Genomic DNA, 19079 nt, shown 5'->3' on the forward strand with positions numbered 1-19079 from the left:
TTATGAGTGCAGCAGTTCACGCTCAAGCGCCAGAATCTCTCCCTTTCCAGGTACCAGACTGTCGGCGATGCTTGTATCAAACGGATCGACTTCCTCGGGTTCTTCAACAGCCGGAGCTGACACAACAGTTGCCGTCAGTGTTTGCCCTGCGCCTGGAGCTCCGGTATCAGCGTCCAAAAGACAGCCAACCGCACCAGCTGCGGCCTTCGGGGTAGCCGGCCTGGCTACCTTCTCCTCTCCGCGCGGATCAAAATCAGGGTCGCTCACAGACCGTTTCAGCGCCGGCGATGCCGCCTCGTTTCCGGCGAACTCTTGCTCGAGGACGCGGAGCTCGGTGGCACCGTACTTATCGGCAATCGACGTGTCAAACGGATCGAGAGCAACTGGGGAAAGTGGTCGCGGTGGTGGAAGATCCGCGCTTGGCTGTAGCGTCGGTGCCTGCTCTGAGGTTGGAGTTACCGCAAGAAGCTCGTCTGCAGAAGGTGCCAACAGGGAGGCGGGCAGCTTAGCGGGCGGAGTCGGCCGGGGAGGGGCTGGTCGCGGGGGTGCGGGTCTTGCCGGTGGCTGTTGTGAGCAGCGTACTTCACCGAGAAGCTCGCTTTCGAGGACGCGCAGCTCGGTGTGGCCGAACTGTTCTGCGGCGGATGTATCGAATGGGTCGATTTCCTCTGTTTCTGACTGGATCCCGGTAGCAGAGACGGGCTGGAGCAGTGGATTGGGGTCCTCAGGAGTGGAGGCTAGCAGTGCTGCCGAGCTCTCAGATACACTCAGGGAGCTTGGTTTCGTGAAACGAGCGCCGTCAACCTCCGATGGATGTACGATACTAGCAGGGTCAACGTAAGACGTATCGAAGACGTCTCTTTCTTCCTCTTCTGCGCCTGGTTCTTCTTGTACACTGTTCGTACCGGACTTTGCAACTGTAATCTCTTCGGCTAAGTTGGGAAGAAGTTCGGTGAGCTGTTTTGGTGCCGGAGCGGGGGACGCTCCAAGCAACTCCTGCTCGAGCACCCCTACCTCAACAGTGCCGAATTTGTCGGCGATGGATGTGTCGAACGGATCGATCTCTTCAGGCGGGTCCTCCGGGCGCTGTGGAACTAGCTCAACAGGAGCCGCGTGCTCCTCTTCAGGAGTTAGGGTAAGGAGCTCTGGAAGAGGTTCAGGCTTTGGCTCAGGTGTCACGTCAAATGCTACCGGAAAGGTAGAATCACTCTTAGGAGCAGGTGGAGGAGGTCGTGGCGGTGCGCTGGTTGCCGAGAGATCTAGTTTTGTTGCGAGATCTGTTACTGCAGCTGGCTCAGGTGTTGTCAGAAGTTCGGTCTCTAGTACTTGCAGCTCGACGTTGCCGAAAGTGTCCGCGATAGATGTGTCAAATGGATCGACCTCTGCCTGTGAGGTTGAATCTGTTACCTGCTCCGTTGGTAAAACAACGGGCGTAGAGTCTTGCGTTGGCGTCGAGGCTAGAAGCTCTGCTGCGTCAACAGGTTTCGAGACAAACCCTCCGGCAAATGATGTATCGAACGGATCTGGTTCCGATTTCTCTTCTCCTGCACGAGGGTCAAAGTCAAAGTCGTCTTCGTTTGCAACGGGGACCGATGTCTGCTCAGATCCTGGTGCGTCGGAAGAGTCGAAAAGCTCCTGCTCGAGAAGCTTGATTTCGGTTCCGACAAGCTTGTCTGCAGCGGTGGTATCAAAGGGATCAACTTCCTCTTCTTCTTCCTGGCTGGTTTGATTGTTATCAGGCTTCTTTTCCTGTTCGTTTGAAAACTTGATTGGCTCGGGGAGAGGTTCGTAGTCGTGATGTTCGTTAGATGTCAAAAAGTCTGGTGTCTCTTTTTCTGGAGAAGTGATAATCACAGGCGGTGGAGGACGAGATGGTCTCGGCTTTGCTTCTCCAAAATCGGCCTCAAACTTGACTTCCTCTTCGTCAAAGTCAACTGTGTCAGCAGTCTTGTCTTCACCCAGGACTTGTGTGACTGCAGATGTATCGAATGGGTCGTCGTCACCGATGATTTCCTCGCGATCCTTGGCACGAAGAAGTGATTCGGTTGCAAGAGAATCAAACTCTAGATCGTTTTCATCAGGTGGTTTGGCTGTAAGAATCTGCTCGTTACTCCCAGCCTGAGAAGGCTCAGCCTTGGTATCGAACTCGCTGACAATATCACTGATAATCTGGTTGTGGGATTCAGTGGGGCTGTTGTCTTTGCTCTTTACGATTTCGGGTACTGGCTGCGGCTTGTGGAAGTCAGGTGTTACGGCTAGATTTAGCTCGAATTCTCCACCATCTTCAATGTCCTCATCAAGAAGTGTTTTCTTTGTCGGCGCCTCCTCTGTCGGAGAAACAGTTGCACTTTTGGTAACTCTGATGTCCTCCGAGGGTAGAGCCGCTTCAGATGTTTCAAGTAGGTCCAAGGAGCCCTTTCGTCTGTAAACACCTCGCTCCCGACGGCGTGATTTCTTAGGAGCAGCTGCAACTGGAGCTTCTACCTGCTCGTCGGACTTCTCACTATCTTTCTGGGTACCGCTAAGGACTTCAACTGCTTTGCCTAGCGCGAAAGCCTTAAGTTTCTTTTTCTTGATTTCTTCTGGCTTTTCACGTAGGACCTCGTCAACCGCTGATGTATCGAAAGGGTCGTCGCCGTCCTCTGTTGGACTATCAGGGATAACAGCGAGGTTGATATCCTTGACGGCGTCAACGTACTCGGTGTTAAAGACGTCCTCTTCGAAATACTGAGCACGTTCTAGCTTCTCAACCTCGGATAAAACCTCTTCAAGGTCACGCTTCTTCTCCGGAGAGGGTGTTTTCTGAGATTCAACAGGCTGTTCTACTGGTTCAGGCTCTGTCTCAGACTCTGGTGACTCTTCCTCAACATCTACGTCGACCCACTTCGGCTTGCTGACCTCTGGAGCAACTGGCTTCTTTTCTACCTCAGGTTCTTGCTCAGAAGCTGGCTTCTTCTTGATGAAGTAGCTTGTTTCCTTGATAGTCTGGAGACTCTCTTTTGTGCTGCTGAGAACGGAGTCGACGCCGGATGTGAGCGCCCGGAACTTGGCCCACTCGTCTGACTCTGCCGGCTTCTGCTGTGGCTTCCCCGACTCCTCTGGAGGAGCCGCTGCAGCTCCCGCTGCTGTCGAATCCTCGGCTCCTTCGTCACCCTGACCTTGTTCTTCTTTCTCTCGCTGCTCCTGTTCGCGAAGTTCCTGCTCTCGCTGCTTCTCAAGACGATATTGCCGAAGCTCTTCTTGCTCAAGCTCTTCTTCGGTAGGCTTTTTCTTGCCTTTAACTTTCTTCTTGATGCCTTTTGTTAATTTGTACATGTCCTAACTTGAAAGATCTGAAACAGATAGAAAGAAGTGTAAGGATGAATATTCGGACTGCCATGAGACAATAACTTAAGTAAGCGGCGATTTTTCGCTTGGAGATTCCGAAATGTGCTACAGTAGGCAATAACGCATATCTCATAAGCGTAATGCAATTGTACTGACATCCACGGAGCTCTGAGAAAGTGTGTACTGTCTAGATGGCGTTTGGAAATCATGAAATGAAGAAAAGCTTGTGAACGTTTTGCACACATATCTCCCCAAGACAGAGTTGCTGCCATTGGACACCGATGAACGTCAATAACGAAAACACTCTGTGGCTATCATCCACGGCTAAAAACAGACATTACTTTCAATCGTTTCACCATCGATCTGTTTGATTGTGTACCTATATATGTTCTCCATTGTGACTAGAATGCGCTCATTTAGCGGACTTGAATGACCAGTGGAGGTCAATAAGCTTGTAAATGGGTGGTATTCGATAGGCAATCACTGGCTCGCTCAAGGTCCACAGTGAACGTTTTACCAAAGTACCTTTCCTGATTGTGGACGGGAGAGACAGCGCTGTGAATTAGGCATGACTCACACATGTCCGCAGGGACTTTGCATCGGGTATTGCTCCCCTTCCCCTCGCCTGAGGAGTGAATCAGAATTCTCCCCTCGCCCCTCCGTGCTGGCGGACCAGACAACCTCCGTCTGGCTTTACCAGCGTCTCCCTAACAGTCCTAACATCGCTAGAAGCCGTGTCAGTTCACCGGCTTCAACGGACCCCGGCCGGAGACGATTGGACATTGTTCAAGATTCATGGCGGACAGAGCCAGTTTTACTGTCTGGGGAGATCAGGCAGTGTTGCAGCAGGAACAGACGGGCTGTCACAGGCATTGGCGGAGATTGGCTGGTGAAGTCAGGTGGAATTTCTTTAAATCGGGCAATATGCATGGTGAATTGGCGCATTCTGTATAAAAACTTATGGAATATGTTGTTATGTTATTTGATGCTTCATGGTTTACTTTTCACATCATTCGGGTATTAGCAGCATGTACTCGGGCCGTTACAATAACGTAATATAACAAATAGGTACCTGCTTGATGCGAGCAATATAATTGCCGAGCAGTATATGTAATAACAGAAGCGTCCAGAATAATCTACCTAGTTCCAATAAATTTGATTGGGCATGGAGTGCGATGACATTTTGTAAATAGACCTCTAAGGCCATATTCAGCTTTCGCTTACATTATTTTACGGGACATTCAAAACTGATAAACTGACGTCGCAAAGTTCCACGCAAGTCAGTAAATTGCAATGTCATGTCCAGTCGTCTGCTGGTGACTTCTTTATTCTCCAGTGCTGCGGACGACATTTCAAGCACCTGGTTTATTCACGATGATTACGTAAGGCTGTTGCGTCCTCGCATGGCCTTATTCCTCGCCCGTGTTCATGATCTGACACATCTGTTGCGTCTCCGCAACAGTCACGGCCCACCTGTGAGCTTCGGGGAAATGATAAAATGAGCCTTGTTCAGTGAAATATTATGGAAAACGTGTGTTTATAGGTCAGAAATTTACTGCTTGCGCTTCCGAAATTTGGAAAAATACGTTTACGACCGAATATTTGTATTGTATGTAGCTATCAACCGAATATTTTGCTATCTAACTATCAGAATAACATCAACACTTTCGACATTTCGCAACACAGCAGAATCATTTTACAACGCTGCATTATCATTTCGTAATCAACAATATTGAAAAAGAGCAATGCAGCGTATCAAACCAGGGTGGCACTACTGGCATATCTGATATTTCAAGAAAATCGATTACAAACCAACTATTTTACGTAACAATTTTTTGACACCTCCGCAATATCGATAGCGACTGCGCCTGACCATGGCTTGGCCAATCCTCCATACCCCGTCGGTGCCCGCCGTGCCTGAAGTCCAGCGACCCTCCCTACCCAGGCCGCCCCTGCCGACGGCTCGCGGCCTTCCCATGCGTCAGCCGACACCCCGGCGGGGTAGGCGCCGATCGTCGGCCTGCCCTCCCTCTGCCGACGCGACGTCTCGCGTCGGACGGCCATCGATCCCACGGGCGCCCCGTCGACGCCGACGCCGACGGCCGTCGCTGCCGATGCTACTGCCAGCCCGCCGACGGCGCACTGTTCATCGAGTGCTCGCCTGAGGTAGCGGTGGTGGCGGTGGGGGGGGGGGGGGGCGGTCACGACCAAGATGGCCCCCGCTGACGGCAGCTGATTCATTGTGACGTCATCAGACGGGCGCAGGGAGGCAGTGACGTCACTGAACCCATCGGAGGCTGAAGGGGAGGGTGGGAAGGGGAAACGATGGATTGTGAAGGCAGATCGGTATCTCCTCTAAGAGTTATCGAGCTCATGGTACACCGGAGATAGCCGTGGATGAATTTGGAGTTTGTTCGAGCCCGTCATAGGATACTTCTGCAGAACTGAATTTGCTTCACTGGGATGTTTTTTTATACCTCTGTGTCAGAAGTGGTATGATTATTGAAGTGCGTGAAATTATTCCACGCGGAAATAATTGTACGTGCAAATTTGTTTGGAGAATTTTGTGAATAAAAGAGAGACTTTTGGGCGCTACTGGTGTTCGGTTGTTTAAATTCTATTACAAGCTATTTCGGCCTTATCTCGGTCTAGTTACGGTATTGTATAAATAAGGGAAAATTCGACAGGGAAGATAAAGAAGCTAAAAATGACGAAGAGGCGAGGCACGACAACGAACCAACGATCGATTCGATTTTGTCCAGTTTGGATACCGGTGCTAGAGTCCGGTGATGGTAACCGGCGATGGAGCCCGGTGATGGAGACCGGTGATGGAGCCCGGTGCTGGAGACCGCGGTTATGGAGCCCGGTGATGGTGACTGGTCGTGGAGCCCGGTGCTGGAGACCGGTGCTGGAGGAGCCCGGTGATGGAGCCCGGTGCTGGAGACCGGTAATGAAGACCGGTGCTGGAGACCGGCGATGGTGCCCGGTGATGGTGCCCGGGTGGTGAGCGGCGAGTGCTCCGGTTTGTTGACCGATTAAGGTGCACGGTTTGGCCGCGGTTTTATGACCGAAGATAATGTTTTTGATATTTTGTGTGTGTGCGTTTTAGTGATCTTGAAGATCAGAGGGGCGTGTGTCAGAAGTGGTATGATTATTGAAGTGCGTGAAATTATTCCACGCGGAAATAATTGTACGTGCAAATTTGTTTGGAGAATTTTGTGAATAAAAGAGAGACTTTTGGGCGCTACTGGTGTTCGGTTGTTTAAATTCTATTACAACCTCCTTCCAAAGAATCATGTTCGGTAGATAACACGGGTTTCATTTGAGTTGATTATCTATTATGAATTACATATATTCTTTAAATCAATATTATTTGAATATTTTTTTTTGCATTATGATCAAAAGTAGCGGCTATCAAAGATTGGAGCAAAATTCAGTCATGATTTGTTGCCATTTTTGACAAATAGTTAGCTGGTTCACATTCTGTCAAATGCAGCAATTTACATCTAGAATTTCTCACGACGTTATATACGAATGAATACGAGACCACTTTTACTGTGATTAAAAGAAAATCATTACTTCAGAAGAACAGATAGCGTCAAGAGGGCAATCCACTTCCAGACGCCTACTTCCACCGAGCAGAAAATCCATCACCCCACCGCTCCTGCGACGGCGGGTAGGTGATGAAGATGATATATGTCGTAGCTGGGACCTGAGGATGACTCATCGTTTGAGGTGAGGTGAAATAAGATGAAAATGGTCAGGAAGATAAATTTGGCATGTGTGGTTCTCGTTCACCCATACCATTCTTAAGCATTGGCTGTTTAGTGTCCAGCCGACTCAAATCGGATGTCTGGAGAATAACGTAATGGAACATACAGACCAGGCCCAAGTCCTGCTTTGCCAACACCTGCAAATGCTCTAAGTGGTTGCATAAATTGGGAAATGGGAGAAGCACCCGATTACTACGCTAAGATTTACTGATGCATGTATTTCAAGCAATCTTATAGCAAGGTTTTCAATTTGTTTAAATCAATAGTAAGTACGTAAATACTGCAAAGCAACGTCACAGTTCATTTCCATGTAAATTCGCGGTGCTAGAGTGCAATCATAGTACGCCCCTCGCCTGTAGCGTTAATCGATCCAGTGCTGCTCTCTCAGGGCCCAGCCGACCATCCAATCTCACGCGGTAGACGACAGGCGCTAAGTAATCAACACCTTACCACTCCCTAGCAGAGCGCTGTGGCCTCGCAACATGTGCCAGTGTTTAGTACATCCTTGTAAGTGCGTCTTGCTGAGTAGCGGAACTCCTATCATGTTGATGATCTCGGTCTACTGATTACAGTGTACAATTCGACTGGTAATGGTCTGGCCCAGGATGGTAGAGTACAGGGGAGGCATCCATCCTCTTCCATCCTCAGGGCCTATCGTTGATCACCATCGTTACGGGCTGTCGGTCGCCTCTACCAGGCAATCGGCAAGAGCTGCTGCTTGCCGCTTGGGGAGTACACCCCTCGGGATGACTGTTTGAACGGCTGGATGGTTTGTATGTTCTATCGGGACACGCCAGTTCCAACGGGACGGATTCAGCCTATGTGATACACCAGCCAGGGGTTGCATCAGCTCAATGAATTCATTTCTTCTTTCAGATCGCCAGTCAAAAATAGTCTGAATAGACCGGAAGCCTATAAGCCAAACGGGGCAAACGAGGAAAACAGAGAGCGATGCGAGCAGGCTGGCAGACACTGATATTGCAACACGGCCCTGAATTCCGATGCATTCAACTCACGTCGTGCTGATGTTCCAACAAATCGTCAGCTTTTTGGGAAATGTTACGACTCCTCTAGCTTTGCTCTTAGACTACGTATCAACAGGCGATATGCGTCGTCTTTTTTACTGCTGCGTGGTTATTTGTAAAGCAAAGGATGACAGGTACCGTCATGAGTTGTAGTTAAGTTGTAAAAAAATAAAAATTTTAAACGCAAGCTTTATAATCAAAGTTGGTGACGGAAGTGGAATCGGCACACTGGAAACTCGAAGCATATTTAACAATAAGGCTTGCCTTTCATAGGCCTTCCACTAGACACCTCTCAATCACAAAGCATTGAAGTTGCCTTGACCTGATGATCTTTTGAAAGGTCATCTGCATAAAACTCGGCTTTCAGCATTTATTCCCCGCAGCCGACAACTTCATTCCAGCAGCCAAGTCTGCTGCGACATGAAGTTCAGCACCCGGCCGCTGGATGGCAGCACCATGCCTGCCTGAGGTGGTAGGCTGTACCGCTGAGCTCTGCCGGCTCATGACGCCTGGATGTTAGGCTGTGCCGCCGTCCGGCCTGGAGCGCACCAAATCGGACTGCAGCCCCGCCGGATCGATTGGCAGAAATGGTTTGCAGGGCGGTGGTGGCGCCGAAACTCCGCCGGCCGCAGGGGACGCGCCATCGAGACGACCCGACGACCACGCTGCCGGCTCTGGTCGCCGCCATTGCCCCGGCCGAGAGGGCGACTGCGACCGTGGGGCATTTCCGCCGGCCGAGTGCTCAGAGCGATAGGGTCGCGGTGACGGGATTCAATATCCTCGTTGTGAATGGGTCTGGGCCTGGCGATGGGAGCTCTGGGAAATGGTCGTCGGTGGCTCGATGGGCGGCTGACGGCGACACCGAAATGCCATTGCCGGAGAGCGGTGGAGGTCGTTGTTTTCAGTCGCGCTGAGAGTCTAAGCTTAAGCTTTCTGGTCTGCTGGTTGCATAAAACGTGACCTCCCATCTGGATAAAGTTTAGCCTTTAGCAGCACAGGACACTTCTTAATTATGCATTCAGACATGAATTTCAGACGAATATAAAAACCGATGAGAGCCCATCGACCTCTCACCGGCTACCCGAAAAGAAAACCAGCGGCGTGTTTCTCCAATCTTTCCTCGAACTTCGTACGACCTCTCCATCACGTAATCACTTGAGATTTCCATCTCTAATCACACTCTCCGACAAAAACAGGGATGTTGGACCAAACCGAACACCGCTCGATAACAAGACGACGACACGTCCCATTGAAGACCGCACAGTTCCCGACCTCCCTGCAACTCCCCAGCCGCCCGGCCCACCCAGCCGCCGCCAGCCGGGTCCAGCTGACTGACCTGACCTCTGTGGCGTCACGTACCTGAACCAGGGCATGTTTCTCTGGTGACGCTATGGTTGGTGAGACGGCCAACGGGGGCACACAGTCACACCGTCGTCGCCGCCTGCACCGTCCGTCCTGCCTGCCGGGTCGAGCCGTGCGCAGGCTCGGCCGTATTGACCGTCGGCGGCGGCGGCGCCGGCGGCGCTTCTGCGGCCTCCCCGTGGCGGAATGGAGAACTAACGGTCCAGGCGCGCCGCCCACGTGACGGCAAGGGGAGGGAGGGTGGGGAGGGAGGGGGGGACCTGGATGGGGAATCTCAGTAATTGCGAGGCGAGGCTGGAGTTTTGAAAGAAGAGTCGGGAACCAAAATAGGACAAACGATATACTAAAACGACAATAAATATTATTGATGATGTTATGTTCATCATTGTACAGTAAATCAGCGTGCTAATAATTTTTCCGTTTGGTATGCCCGGTAACGTCATTGGTGACCTCGAGGTCAACAAAATTAGGTCTCGCTCGACTGTTTTTCTGGGGCCAGTAAACACCAATTGAATTGAAAATTGGACGCGTAGTTTCGGAGGCAGGAGTTTGTAGAGTCCCTGTCACTTGCGTCATGGAATTAATTCCAGTCAGGTGCAAGTTAAGCGACACAACATAACGTTACTGTTACATGAATAGTGGCCAACTTATAATAACCGACAAGATACACTCCATAGTGTTTGATATTATTTCACAGAGGTTTTGGACAGCCATGTCACGATCGAGGGAGAGCGATCAGTTGCTTTATACGGATCACTTCACAAGTGTCAGCAGTGCTCAGAATTTCATAAATCATAAGCGAAAGGCTAAATCAACACCAAAGACTTCGACCACAGACCCCGCTTCATCTATGAAGCGGGATATATCGTTTCTGAATATTTGATTAATATCATAATGTTTCTATGTTTCAAATGTTATGGTATGCCTCAAATCACGTCCTTCAATGTGAGTATTAGATGCTGGTGTGGTTTGCAATTTCATACATTTCCCTGTGATTGCTGGGCCAAGATGAACTTTTAGTAAGGATAAATTTAAATTAGTTATAATGGACAGTCTTTATTTGAAATATAATGTGCTTACGTGTACGATTTTATCTGTTATTCCTTATCCTCAATACTTAATGATGAAATTTCAAAACAGAACCGTTCTCTCTCTCTCTCTCTCTCTCTCTCTCTCTCTCTCTCTCTCTCTCTCTCTCTCTCTCTCTCTCTCTCTCTCTCTCTCTCTCTCTCTGCCACCACAGGATGAGGAATTTCATCATAACGTCGCCTGTTCTCATAACTTCACACCGATTGCTTTGATTTATGCGCCGTGCGACGGGAATGTCGAAGTCACCTGGTACGGTCAAAATTGATCTCTGAGCCCACATCACAATATGCAGTGGAATTATTATACCATTCTGATCGTATAGCATCGTTCGGATTGCGGGCCTCAAATTTTAAGTGCAGTGGCATCTTCCGAATCAGAATATTTCAGAAGCAGGCTCCTCTGCAATATTTTCTTTATGTGATCGTTCAATCTCCTATTACTAATTAATGATTCAAGAAGAACCATCTTTTACAAAGGAATAAGCTTTATTCTGGACTGCATGAAACATTGAATTTTCTTCATATAAGGTTATACAATGTAAAACTTCTTTTTTCATAACGTGCCTAACATAAATCAAATTGGAGCTAGTAAGGTGCTTGCACTAAAACATGACACTCAATGACATACTTCTGTTATGGTCTGCGTCCGTGTGTGTTTGTGTTCCATTGCGTTGTATAAATGTGTTTCAGAATAGGCATTCAGCTGTAAGTGGGCTCACAGTCTGTGTTTAAACTGCGCTTAATAAGGAAATATCAAAAGCGTATTATACAATTACAAGTGAATTACTGAAAAAATTGCATCTTGGCCGCCGTATTTTATCTAAAGATATTGAGCATCAAACGAAAGTGAAAATGATTTATCCTGCCTTGCTGTAGACAGATATCACTGAAAAATTCCCCGCATGCCAGCGGCTTTTTCAAATGAAATCACGATTCACAGCCCAGCACTGCTTCAGAGCAGTTACGAAACCAGTCTCCGGGCGGAATCACTTTAGGAGCTGGGCTGTCTTCTGCCGCCTCGATACACTGGCCCGTCTATAAACCAATCCCCCTGACGCCCCCCCCCCCATATGTGGGTGTGATGCCATTCAGCGCTGCGCCATTATCGAGATTGACGCCTCCTTGTGCTCGCTTTCCAGGGCCGATTTGATTGTTAGTGTGTCGGTCATGGATATCAGCGTCTCGAGGGAAATATGGCATGGATGTTTGCGCAAAAGAGAGGAAAGGATGCCCCCAGAACACTACAGATGAAACTCTTGCCTGAAGAGTGAGCATGAATCTCGATGCAGCCACAATACCTATCCCAAAAAGTCTAAATCCCAGCAGTATCAGCATTCCCACCTCCAAGGGACCCAGCTTCAGACCCAGTCCTCGACCAGCCCAGCCCCAGTGTCCCCAGCCCCTGACATTTTGCAGGAGTCCGTCTCGGCGCCACTCCTGTCTGGGGGTCTAGGTGCCTGCCTGCTGTCTGTCAAGCTGTCACTAGAGAGACACTGATAGCAATGGACGCGCAATAACGAATGGACAAGTGGTGTAATTTTTATCGGTACTTGATGGAGAAGCAGCAACGTCAATAATCGATAAAAACAAACTTAACGGGCATACAAAATGTGTTCCGTGTCAATTTAAATCAAGTATAAATGCCTAAGAAAATGTCGAAAGATTCAGCTTTTGCCTTACAGCTAATGAAACTACATAGCAGTGCACACATATAACATGACCATGATGGTGTACACATAAAAACGGTCGACATGAACACTGTAGGTATCGCAATCATCGCTGCTATGCCGAATGGCAGTCAGTATATTAGGTATGCATGTGAAGAAGTAGGCCTATGCTGCTTTACAATCGGTATCTAAGAAGTGAATGCTCTGTTTAGTCGCTTTTATCGTTTGTAATCAAAATCAATTCATTCATTCGCATCAGTCGCACAGCTGATATCGCGACAGAGATGATAGTTTGAGTTCTTACCTGACAGATGGCGCTGCACACGGGGAGGGGACGTTCCTCTTCGTGCCAGAGGAAAACCAGGAGACCAGCGGCGGCGCGAAGCGAGCAGCCTCTTCAGACGGGCCGCTAACAGCTACAATGGATACTACAATATAAGGTAGAAAAGAGAAGGCTGCCGAATTGGCTAGGCCACCCCGGGACGCCTGCGCAGAGGCTACGGCAGGCGGCCGCCGGCGCAGAGGCTACACCTCGGGGGCCGGTGTGTCTTCGGGCGATGACGGCCAGCTCTGAAAGTGACAGAGGACAACAGTCAAACCATGATTTCCAGTTTGGGTAATTACCATTTTTACCATTTTTAAACCATTTGATTAATAAGTTTAGCTTGCTCCCAACACCCGAATGAGCTAGAGTATCCTCGCAAACCACAAAGGTAAAGCAGAACTCTAACGACTCTGGTACAGTGGAAGTGGTCGGTGACCTTTACTGGTTCCTTCAAATAACCGTTATGTAAGTTCGACGCCCAGCAACAATGGATCAATGCAGGGATTTGTAGAGCTTAATATATTAATGTGCTCATGCTGAGACTAGTTATGTAGTTCTTAATACGCAGAACGATAAGTATATCCTGTGCCTCGAATTAGCTCCCTAATTAGCACTCAGAAATGATGATCTATCAATGTTTCAAATTGCCTACATGCTATAAAAACGTATCAAATATCAGACTTATCTTTAAGCTTATATAACCTGTTTACACTTGGATGTGCTGGTGCACAAAAGCTAAGCTTAAATCAGCGTTGACATCTCTAAGAACAAATCCGCAAACAAATACTTATTGCAATCGTATATCCCAAAACAATCGAATATTTCAATCCCAGTACCAAATATCCCGCGCCCTGCTGGGGGGGGGTGTTTGAACACCCCCCCTTGTGGTTTTTTGCGAATATCTCAAAAACGGCGGCGCGGAGCGCCGCCGTTTTTGGTACACCTTATCATACATCAATTCTACACATGTTGTGAAAATTTCAGACCAAGGTCATTCAAGGTCAGGTCACCAGGTCACTTGAAGTGACCTCACCTCATAAAAACTTTCAATGTCTGTCATAGCTACACCGAGTGACCGATCGCTTTGAAACTTTCAGCGATTGCTGAAAGCAATAGCATGTACAAAATGTATATCTCAGAATTTTGATATCGATGACCTAAGGTCAGGTCAATTTTGCGACCTCCCCATTATAAGTCAATGGGAGAAAATTGAAATGCGCCTCTTTTGGATGAAAGACATTATAAACACTCCCAAACACCGAATTACAAGTGGTTTAGACACACTGAACTTGAAAATGGTGTCCGTGACCCTTGTTTATGCCCTGAGGTCATCTTAGGTCACGAATGGTATCTAACAGTTTTTCGCAAATAACTTTTGATAGAGGCATGCTAGAGCGATGAAAACGCCTTAGATGTGTTCAGCTCGACGATACGGATCGACTGATATGCAACATGACCCTTTCCGGTCAGGTCATGACCTTGACCTGAGGTCAAATTTTCAAGTTGACCTTTCAAGGTCAAGTCATAGTTCATTCGATGCGTCTTGACGAGAGGAACACGATGCCGGTAAATGTAAACTCGTACAAGGCTTGGGTCAAAAGTTATTGCAGAAAAACTGTTTTCGAAAAAATCGGCTATTTTTGCAGTTTTTGCCCCCTGCAGGCAAAACCGTTGACGTTAGGTCAAATCTGAGAGAATTACTCAGAAAGGGCGTTAATAGGGCTATCGAATGCGCTTTTCCGCGGCGCTGTAGCTCTATTGGTTCCCGAGTTATGCGTTGGCTTCTTGGAAATTTTCGACATTCGACCTGGAAATCGGCGAAATTTTGCCTTCAATGACCTCTGGTGACCTGACCTTTGACCTGACCAAAAAATTGACCGAAGTGATTTCGTCATTATTTTTGACGCTCTTTCGAACGCCGCCTTCCGCGTATCGCTACGTGGCCCAGGAGCCGAGTTACAAGGGGGGGTGTTCAAACACCCCCCCCCCCCAGCAGGGCGTGGAAATCCAGGACCCCCAGCAGGGCGCGGGATATAAAACATTTTGATTGTCAACTACCATACATCTCAATCATTATGACACTCTGATTAGCCTGGTATTTCGGTCAACGCCTCCCACGAGGGGCGCACCCTATTGACCCACCCATTGCCCAATCGCTCCCCTCATTCCCTACCCACCTGGGTATTGACCCTCCACGCCCCGACGCCCTGCGCCTGACCAAAGCGCCGGGTCAGCCCTGCTCACCGCGCGTGGGGCACCCACTAGCCCTTCACAGACAACAGCCCACCGCCCGCCGCTCGTTCGCTCGACAGCCGGCCGGGGAAAGTGCTCCCGGAATCGATCCTACCCAGCTGGGCAGAGCGTCCGCTCCGACCAGCCGGCCGGACAGCCGCGGAACAAGGTCGTTCCTCCTCGGCCCAGACCGGCTGATTGCACATCGTTCAATGGATGGAGTCCCGCCGGGTGCCTAATGGACACGTGCCACCGAGCTTTAATGGACAGCTAGACTGAATGTTCATGGAGTCGTTCTTCTGTTGGACATGGACCGGGCGGCGGCGCAGGGGAAATGGATGACAACGGAGCGGGTGGATTGGGGAGATGAAATGGGGGACACCGGAGGGGCTTATTCACGGGTACAGGACCACCTGTTCAGTGCCGTGGTGGAGAAATCGGGCGAATGGACATGTGTGAGCTATGTGTGCATGTGTCAGTGATAGATCGGTGACATTAGTGATGAAAATCCAGGCACCTGACCACGCGTCGTCCCAGACTAATTCAATTATTTTTGTAATATCTATTTATACCGGTTTCCCGTGCGATGCTGATACAAAAGTAGCATAAAACATCCCTCTTGTGTTAGAGCTATTACTCCGGTACTTATATTTTCGAAGAAGTAAGACTACAATCAAAAGCAGCCAAGCACATATCAGCATAAGAATGTTAGCGCTATGTTAGCCAACGTGAAACATGCGCAGAGTACGATGCAGGCTAACTAAATATCGATAAGGAAAGCTCATGCCAACCCTTTAATCTGATCAATGACCAACTTAGAGCTGGACTTCAATTAACTCATGAATAGGCAATGAACCGGATGCCTCGTATCTGGCAAACTGAAGGTCGTCAATGTATCTTGACGCAAACTCAACCAACTTAGAACGTGATAGTCTGAAGAGAACGTGTCTATTTCAGTCAGATTTATCGATTATATTTTTTTTTTCGCTGTACTCAAGAATAAGAAACACCATCCAGATAATTCTTTTTCGTTTTTTATTACTTCTTAGCCACTTCATATTCTTGTTGTTTATTATCAAGCCTTCCCACTAGGGCGAAGGCTTACTTAAACCATTTGAAACGAATTGAATCGAATGAATTTGATTCCACCATTTGCATTGAATGAGTCTAGTTTAATTATCGCATACATAACAAATATTCCTGCGGATACAGGAATATTATTATAATTATATAATGAACGCGAATATGCAAGTGCCTCAATACAAAAATAAAAAGTAGGCCGGTAATGTTGATGGCAGTAGCGTGGCATTGGCGAACGGACCCTATATTGACTGAGTGTAGTTCGGCATCTCGCCGCCAGGTGCTGCTGCCTGTCACGGGCGGATTCTGAGCCTTGCACGCCACGCTCGGAGCTGGCGTGGCATGCTAGCACGTAATGTACTCGTCAGCAGAGTCAACGCTATAAAAGCAGTCAGCAGAACTGCGAGAGCCCTTCACGCGACCCCCGACGACCCATAAGTACCAGACATAGACAATGATAGCCTGTAATATCCCATCAAAAGATTTTTATCATTTTTGTTAGCTTTTTATAAGACGTTTCAGCCCTTCCACTGTCTTTATGGCTTTGGTGGGGAGGACAGTGTGAAACAGATGTGTGGACAGATGTGTGTGAAATACAGAGCAATTAATAAAAAAATTGTTTCATTAATGAGAAAAAGACTTTCGAATCGGATTTGGGTTTCTGTTGTTCTCTATGGCAGAGACTACGGTCCAGGCTCTCACTCATTACACAGATGTGTTGCGGTACATGATCTTAGAAACTCGCTTACGCGTATGGGCTACGCCTAAAAACGATACATTTACGCGTGTAATTCTACCAGTGCGTTAGTTAATATCACAGGCGTATTTTACAAAGCGACGTGAGTGTATTTCGCCCGTCGTTTATGTTCACTACCGCCAGTAAATATGTCAGCGATTGGTTAGTAATCCTTCTATAGCTATAACTTACACGCACACCTGTTGGTAATAAATACAGGGTGTAACGAAATTATCCGGACATCTTTCTTCGCGCTGTAATTAAGAAGCAAGACATTCTGATATTTTCCCTTTTGAATTATTATATAGCCACCTTTCATAAGAGCGCAGGTACACATTTTTGGAGCATTCCAGCCACTGGATTTTCCAGCACAGTGGGTTTCATATAGAGTAGCGCCTTACTAACCTGTGCCCGCAGTTGGGCGGCGCTGGTGGCGGGTGTCCCCTCATTCATCTCCTGATGGACAATAGTCCATAATATATCGACGAAATTGCATGGGAACTATTTCAAAGCCATAGCCCTTTAGCCCAGAAGAACAAAAAGGTCCTCTCGGCATCACTTCTTATTCTGCTAGGGACTTGAAGGTGGTGCGCCGCCCCGTATGAAGACTGCGCGGCTTGAATCAGGTATCGGTACACGTTCAGAAACCGAGCCATCCTGTGCCGTCTGGTTGAGTGGCTCCAACCAATCGCTAGCCAGGATTTTGCGCCGGTAATACTCGTCACTGATAGTGGTTTTCTGTGTCGTCATGAACAGCTTGAATATTACACAGCAGCTGAACATGCTCCAGGTCTGGATTTTGGCCGGACGTTTGACGCCGGCGACGGCCGGCATATTCGAGTTGCTGGCAGCCCACACATGGCCGATTTGACGGTTCAACGGGTATCGCAGCTCGAACAGCTTCCCATCCGACCAGGTCACCTCATTCGTGTCTTCCTTCGACCAGTGGACACGCCCTGGCCTGAAGCCAAAGGTGGTGGACTGGTTGTTTTCCCGTCAATTTCATTGTCTTTTCCAGTTTGAAGGGCAGTAAAACCAAGCTAAAGGGCGGGTAACGGTGAATCATGATGTGGGACCTCTTATTATCTACCTTGGTAAGAATTCGAGTCAGTATGCGGATTAATTGGTGCCGTTTCCTTGTCGCTATCTTGACAACTCTCCTCACCACTTGGCAAAGGGCGCCTTTTGCGATCGAGGCCGGTCTGAGTCTGCCACCAAGTCCCAGCTTATTACGCCTCAGGCAGATGTGCTACTGGCTGCTGCTGATGTCCAGCTGCTGACAGACCAGCTTCTGGCTCATGCCACCATGCCACCAACACGTAGCCTTATTACGAAACGAGAGACTGTACTCCTTTCTCTCCACTGCCTTAAACGAAAACTATCAAATGAACCAGTCGGCGACTCGACTCTTACTCAGAGCAAGAGTCATTTCGCAAGGTCAGGTCACTGCTGAGTTGAGAGCAGATACCAGAGGTATGCATTCATCCAATTTTCCAGCTTCTGACATTAAAAGAGAAACTGTACGAGCAGATATGGCGAAAAAATAGATGTCCGGATAATTTCGTTACACCCTGTACATACATAGTGTGAAGGCAAATAATACAGCTATTCCAGATACAGCTTTACGCCCTACATCACTCACCAAACTCTCTACTGCTCGTCAATCTATAACCAATTTCTTCAGTAACTCATTAGCGAAATAGGAACGCATATTCGTGTCTCCTACCCACTCCATTATCATATAACCCAACCCGTTGAGGTGCCCGAGCCAGTACCGATAACTCCTCGCATTGATCCAATGTGACCTTGCCAGCGTAACAATATTATCGGCGTCTCCTGTCCTCCCTTCTCTCCCGCGATTCACTCTCCCCCTCGCCCTCTCTGCTCTGCGCCGTCTGTATATCCCGCGCCGTGCTGCCACGGCCCCCAGGGAGCCGTAGTCGGAACGGCAGACGTGAGAACGTGCCCTGGCGAGACGGAGCGTGATGCATTGCACCTCTCCTCGCCGCCACACGGCACACACTACAGCAGACTTTTCCGACGGAAGGAGACGACCAAATATGTTTCAGGAAAAAGCAGAGAGTGACGCGGTGCCGCGCGGCCTCCATGTTGTGACGTTGCTTTGGGTTCTGCTACAACTTTGGCAGTAAATGAAGAACTTTGGAGTCTACGAGTAACTTGTTGGGGGTCAGATGGGAGAGAGAGAGAGAGAGAGAGAGAGAGAGAGAGAGAGAGAGAGAGAGAGAGAGAGAGAGAGAGAGAGAGAGAGAGAGAGAGAGAGAGAGAGAGAGAAAGAGAGAGAGAGAGAGAGAGAGAGAGAGAGAGAGAGAGAGAGAGAGAGAGAGAGAGAGAGAGAGAGAGACATGTACCTACATGTAAGAATACAACATGTAAGATATTTATAAAAGGTTGAGGTTTAACATGAAAACTAGACGCTAAATGTCTGGCGCACGAACCACCAGTG

The 19079-nt window shown here is 48.6% G+C and overlaps 2 protein-coding genes across 4 annotated transcripts in view; both read right to left on the bottom strand.

Moving 5' to 3' along the window:
- LOC122364430 (protein stoned-A-like) lies at positions 1–12588 on the bottom strand. 2 transcript variants are annotated; one of them, XM_043334788.1, is made up of 2 exons: positions 12547–12588; positions 1–3332 (listed from the first exon to the last, which is right to left on the bottom strand). In XM_043334788.1, the coding sequence occupies exon 2, from the start codon at positions 3313–3315 to the stop codon at positions 1–3; it is 3315 nt and encodes a 1104-aa protein (XP_043190723.1). In that variant the 5' UTR covers positions 3316–3332; positions 12547–12588. The 2 variants fall into 2 exon arrangements, with proteins under 2 accessions (XP_043190723.1, XP_043190722.1); XM_043334787.1 differs by lacking the exon at positions 12547–12588 and adding an exon at positions 9485–9604.
- LOC122364429 (serine/arginine repetitive matrix protein 2-like) overlaps positions 12585–19079 on the bottom strand; it is a 22189-nt gene continuing 15694 nt past the window's right edge. For both annotated transcript variants that reach the window (XM_043334785.1, XM_043334786.1), the window contains exon 4: positions 12585–12812. In XM_043334785.1, the coding sequence (XP_043190720.1) occupies positions 12768–12812 (45 nt within the window). In that variant the 3' untranslated portion in view covers positions 12585–12767. The remainder of the gene's footprint in view (positions 12813–19079) is intronic.

Source organism: Amphibalanus amphitrite, unplaced genomic scaffold (assembly GCF_019059575.1).
Source record: "Amphibalanus amphitrite isolate SeventyFive unplaced genomic scaffold, NRLGWU_Aamphi_draft 000676F_arrow, whole genome shotgun sequence".
Lineage (NCBI taxonomy): Eukaryota > Metazoa > Arthropoda > Thecostraca > Balanomorpha > Balanidae > Amphibalanus > Amphibalanus amphitrite.

What these genes read in the sequence shown, in the direction of transcription:
- LOC122364430 (XM_043334788.1), bottom strand. Translation starts at nt 3,315, where the DNA reads ATGTACAAATTAACAAAAGGCATCAAGAAGAAAGTTAAAGGCAAGAAA.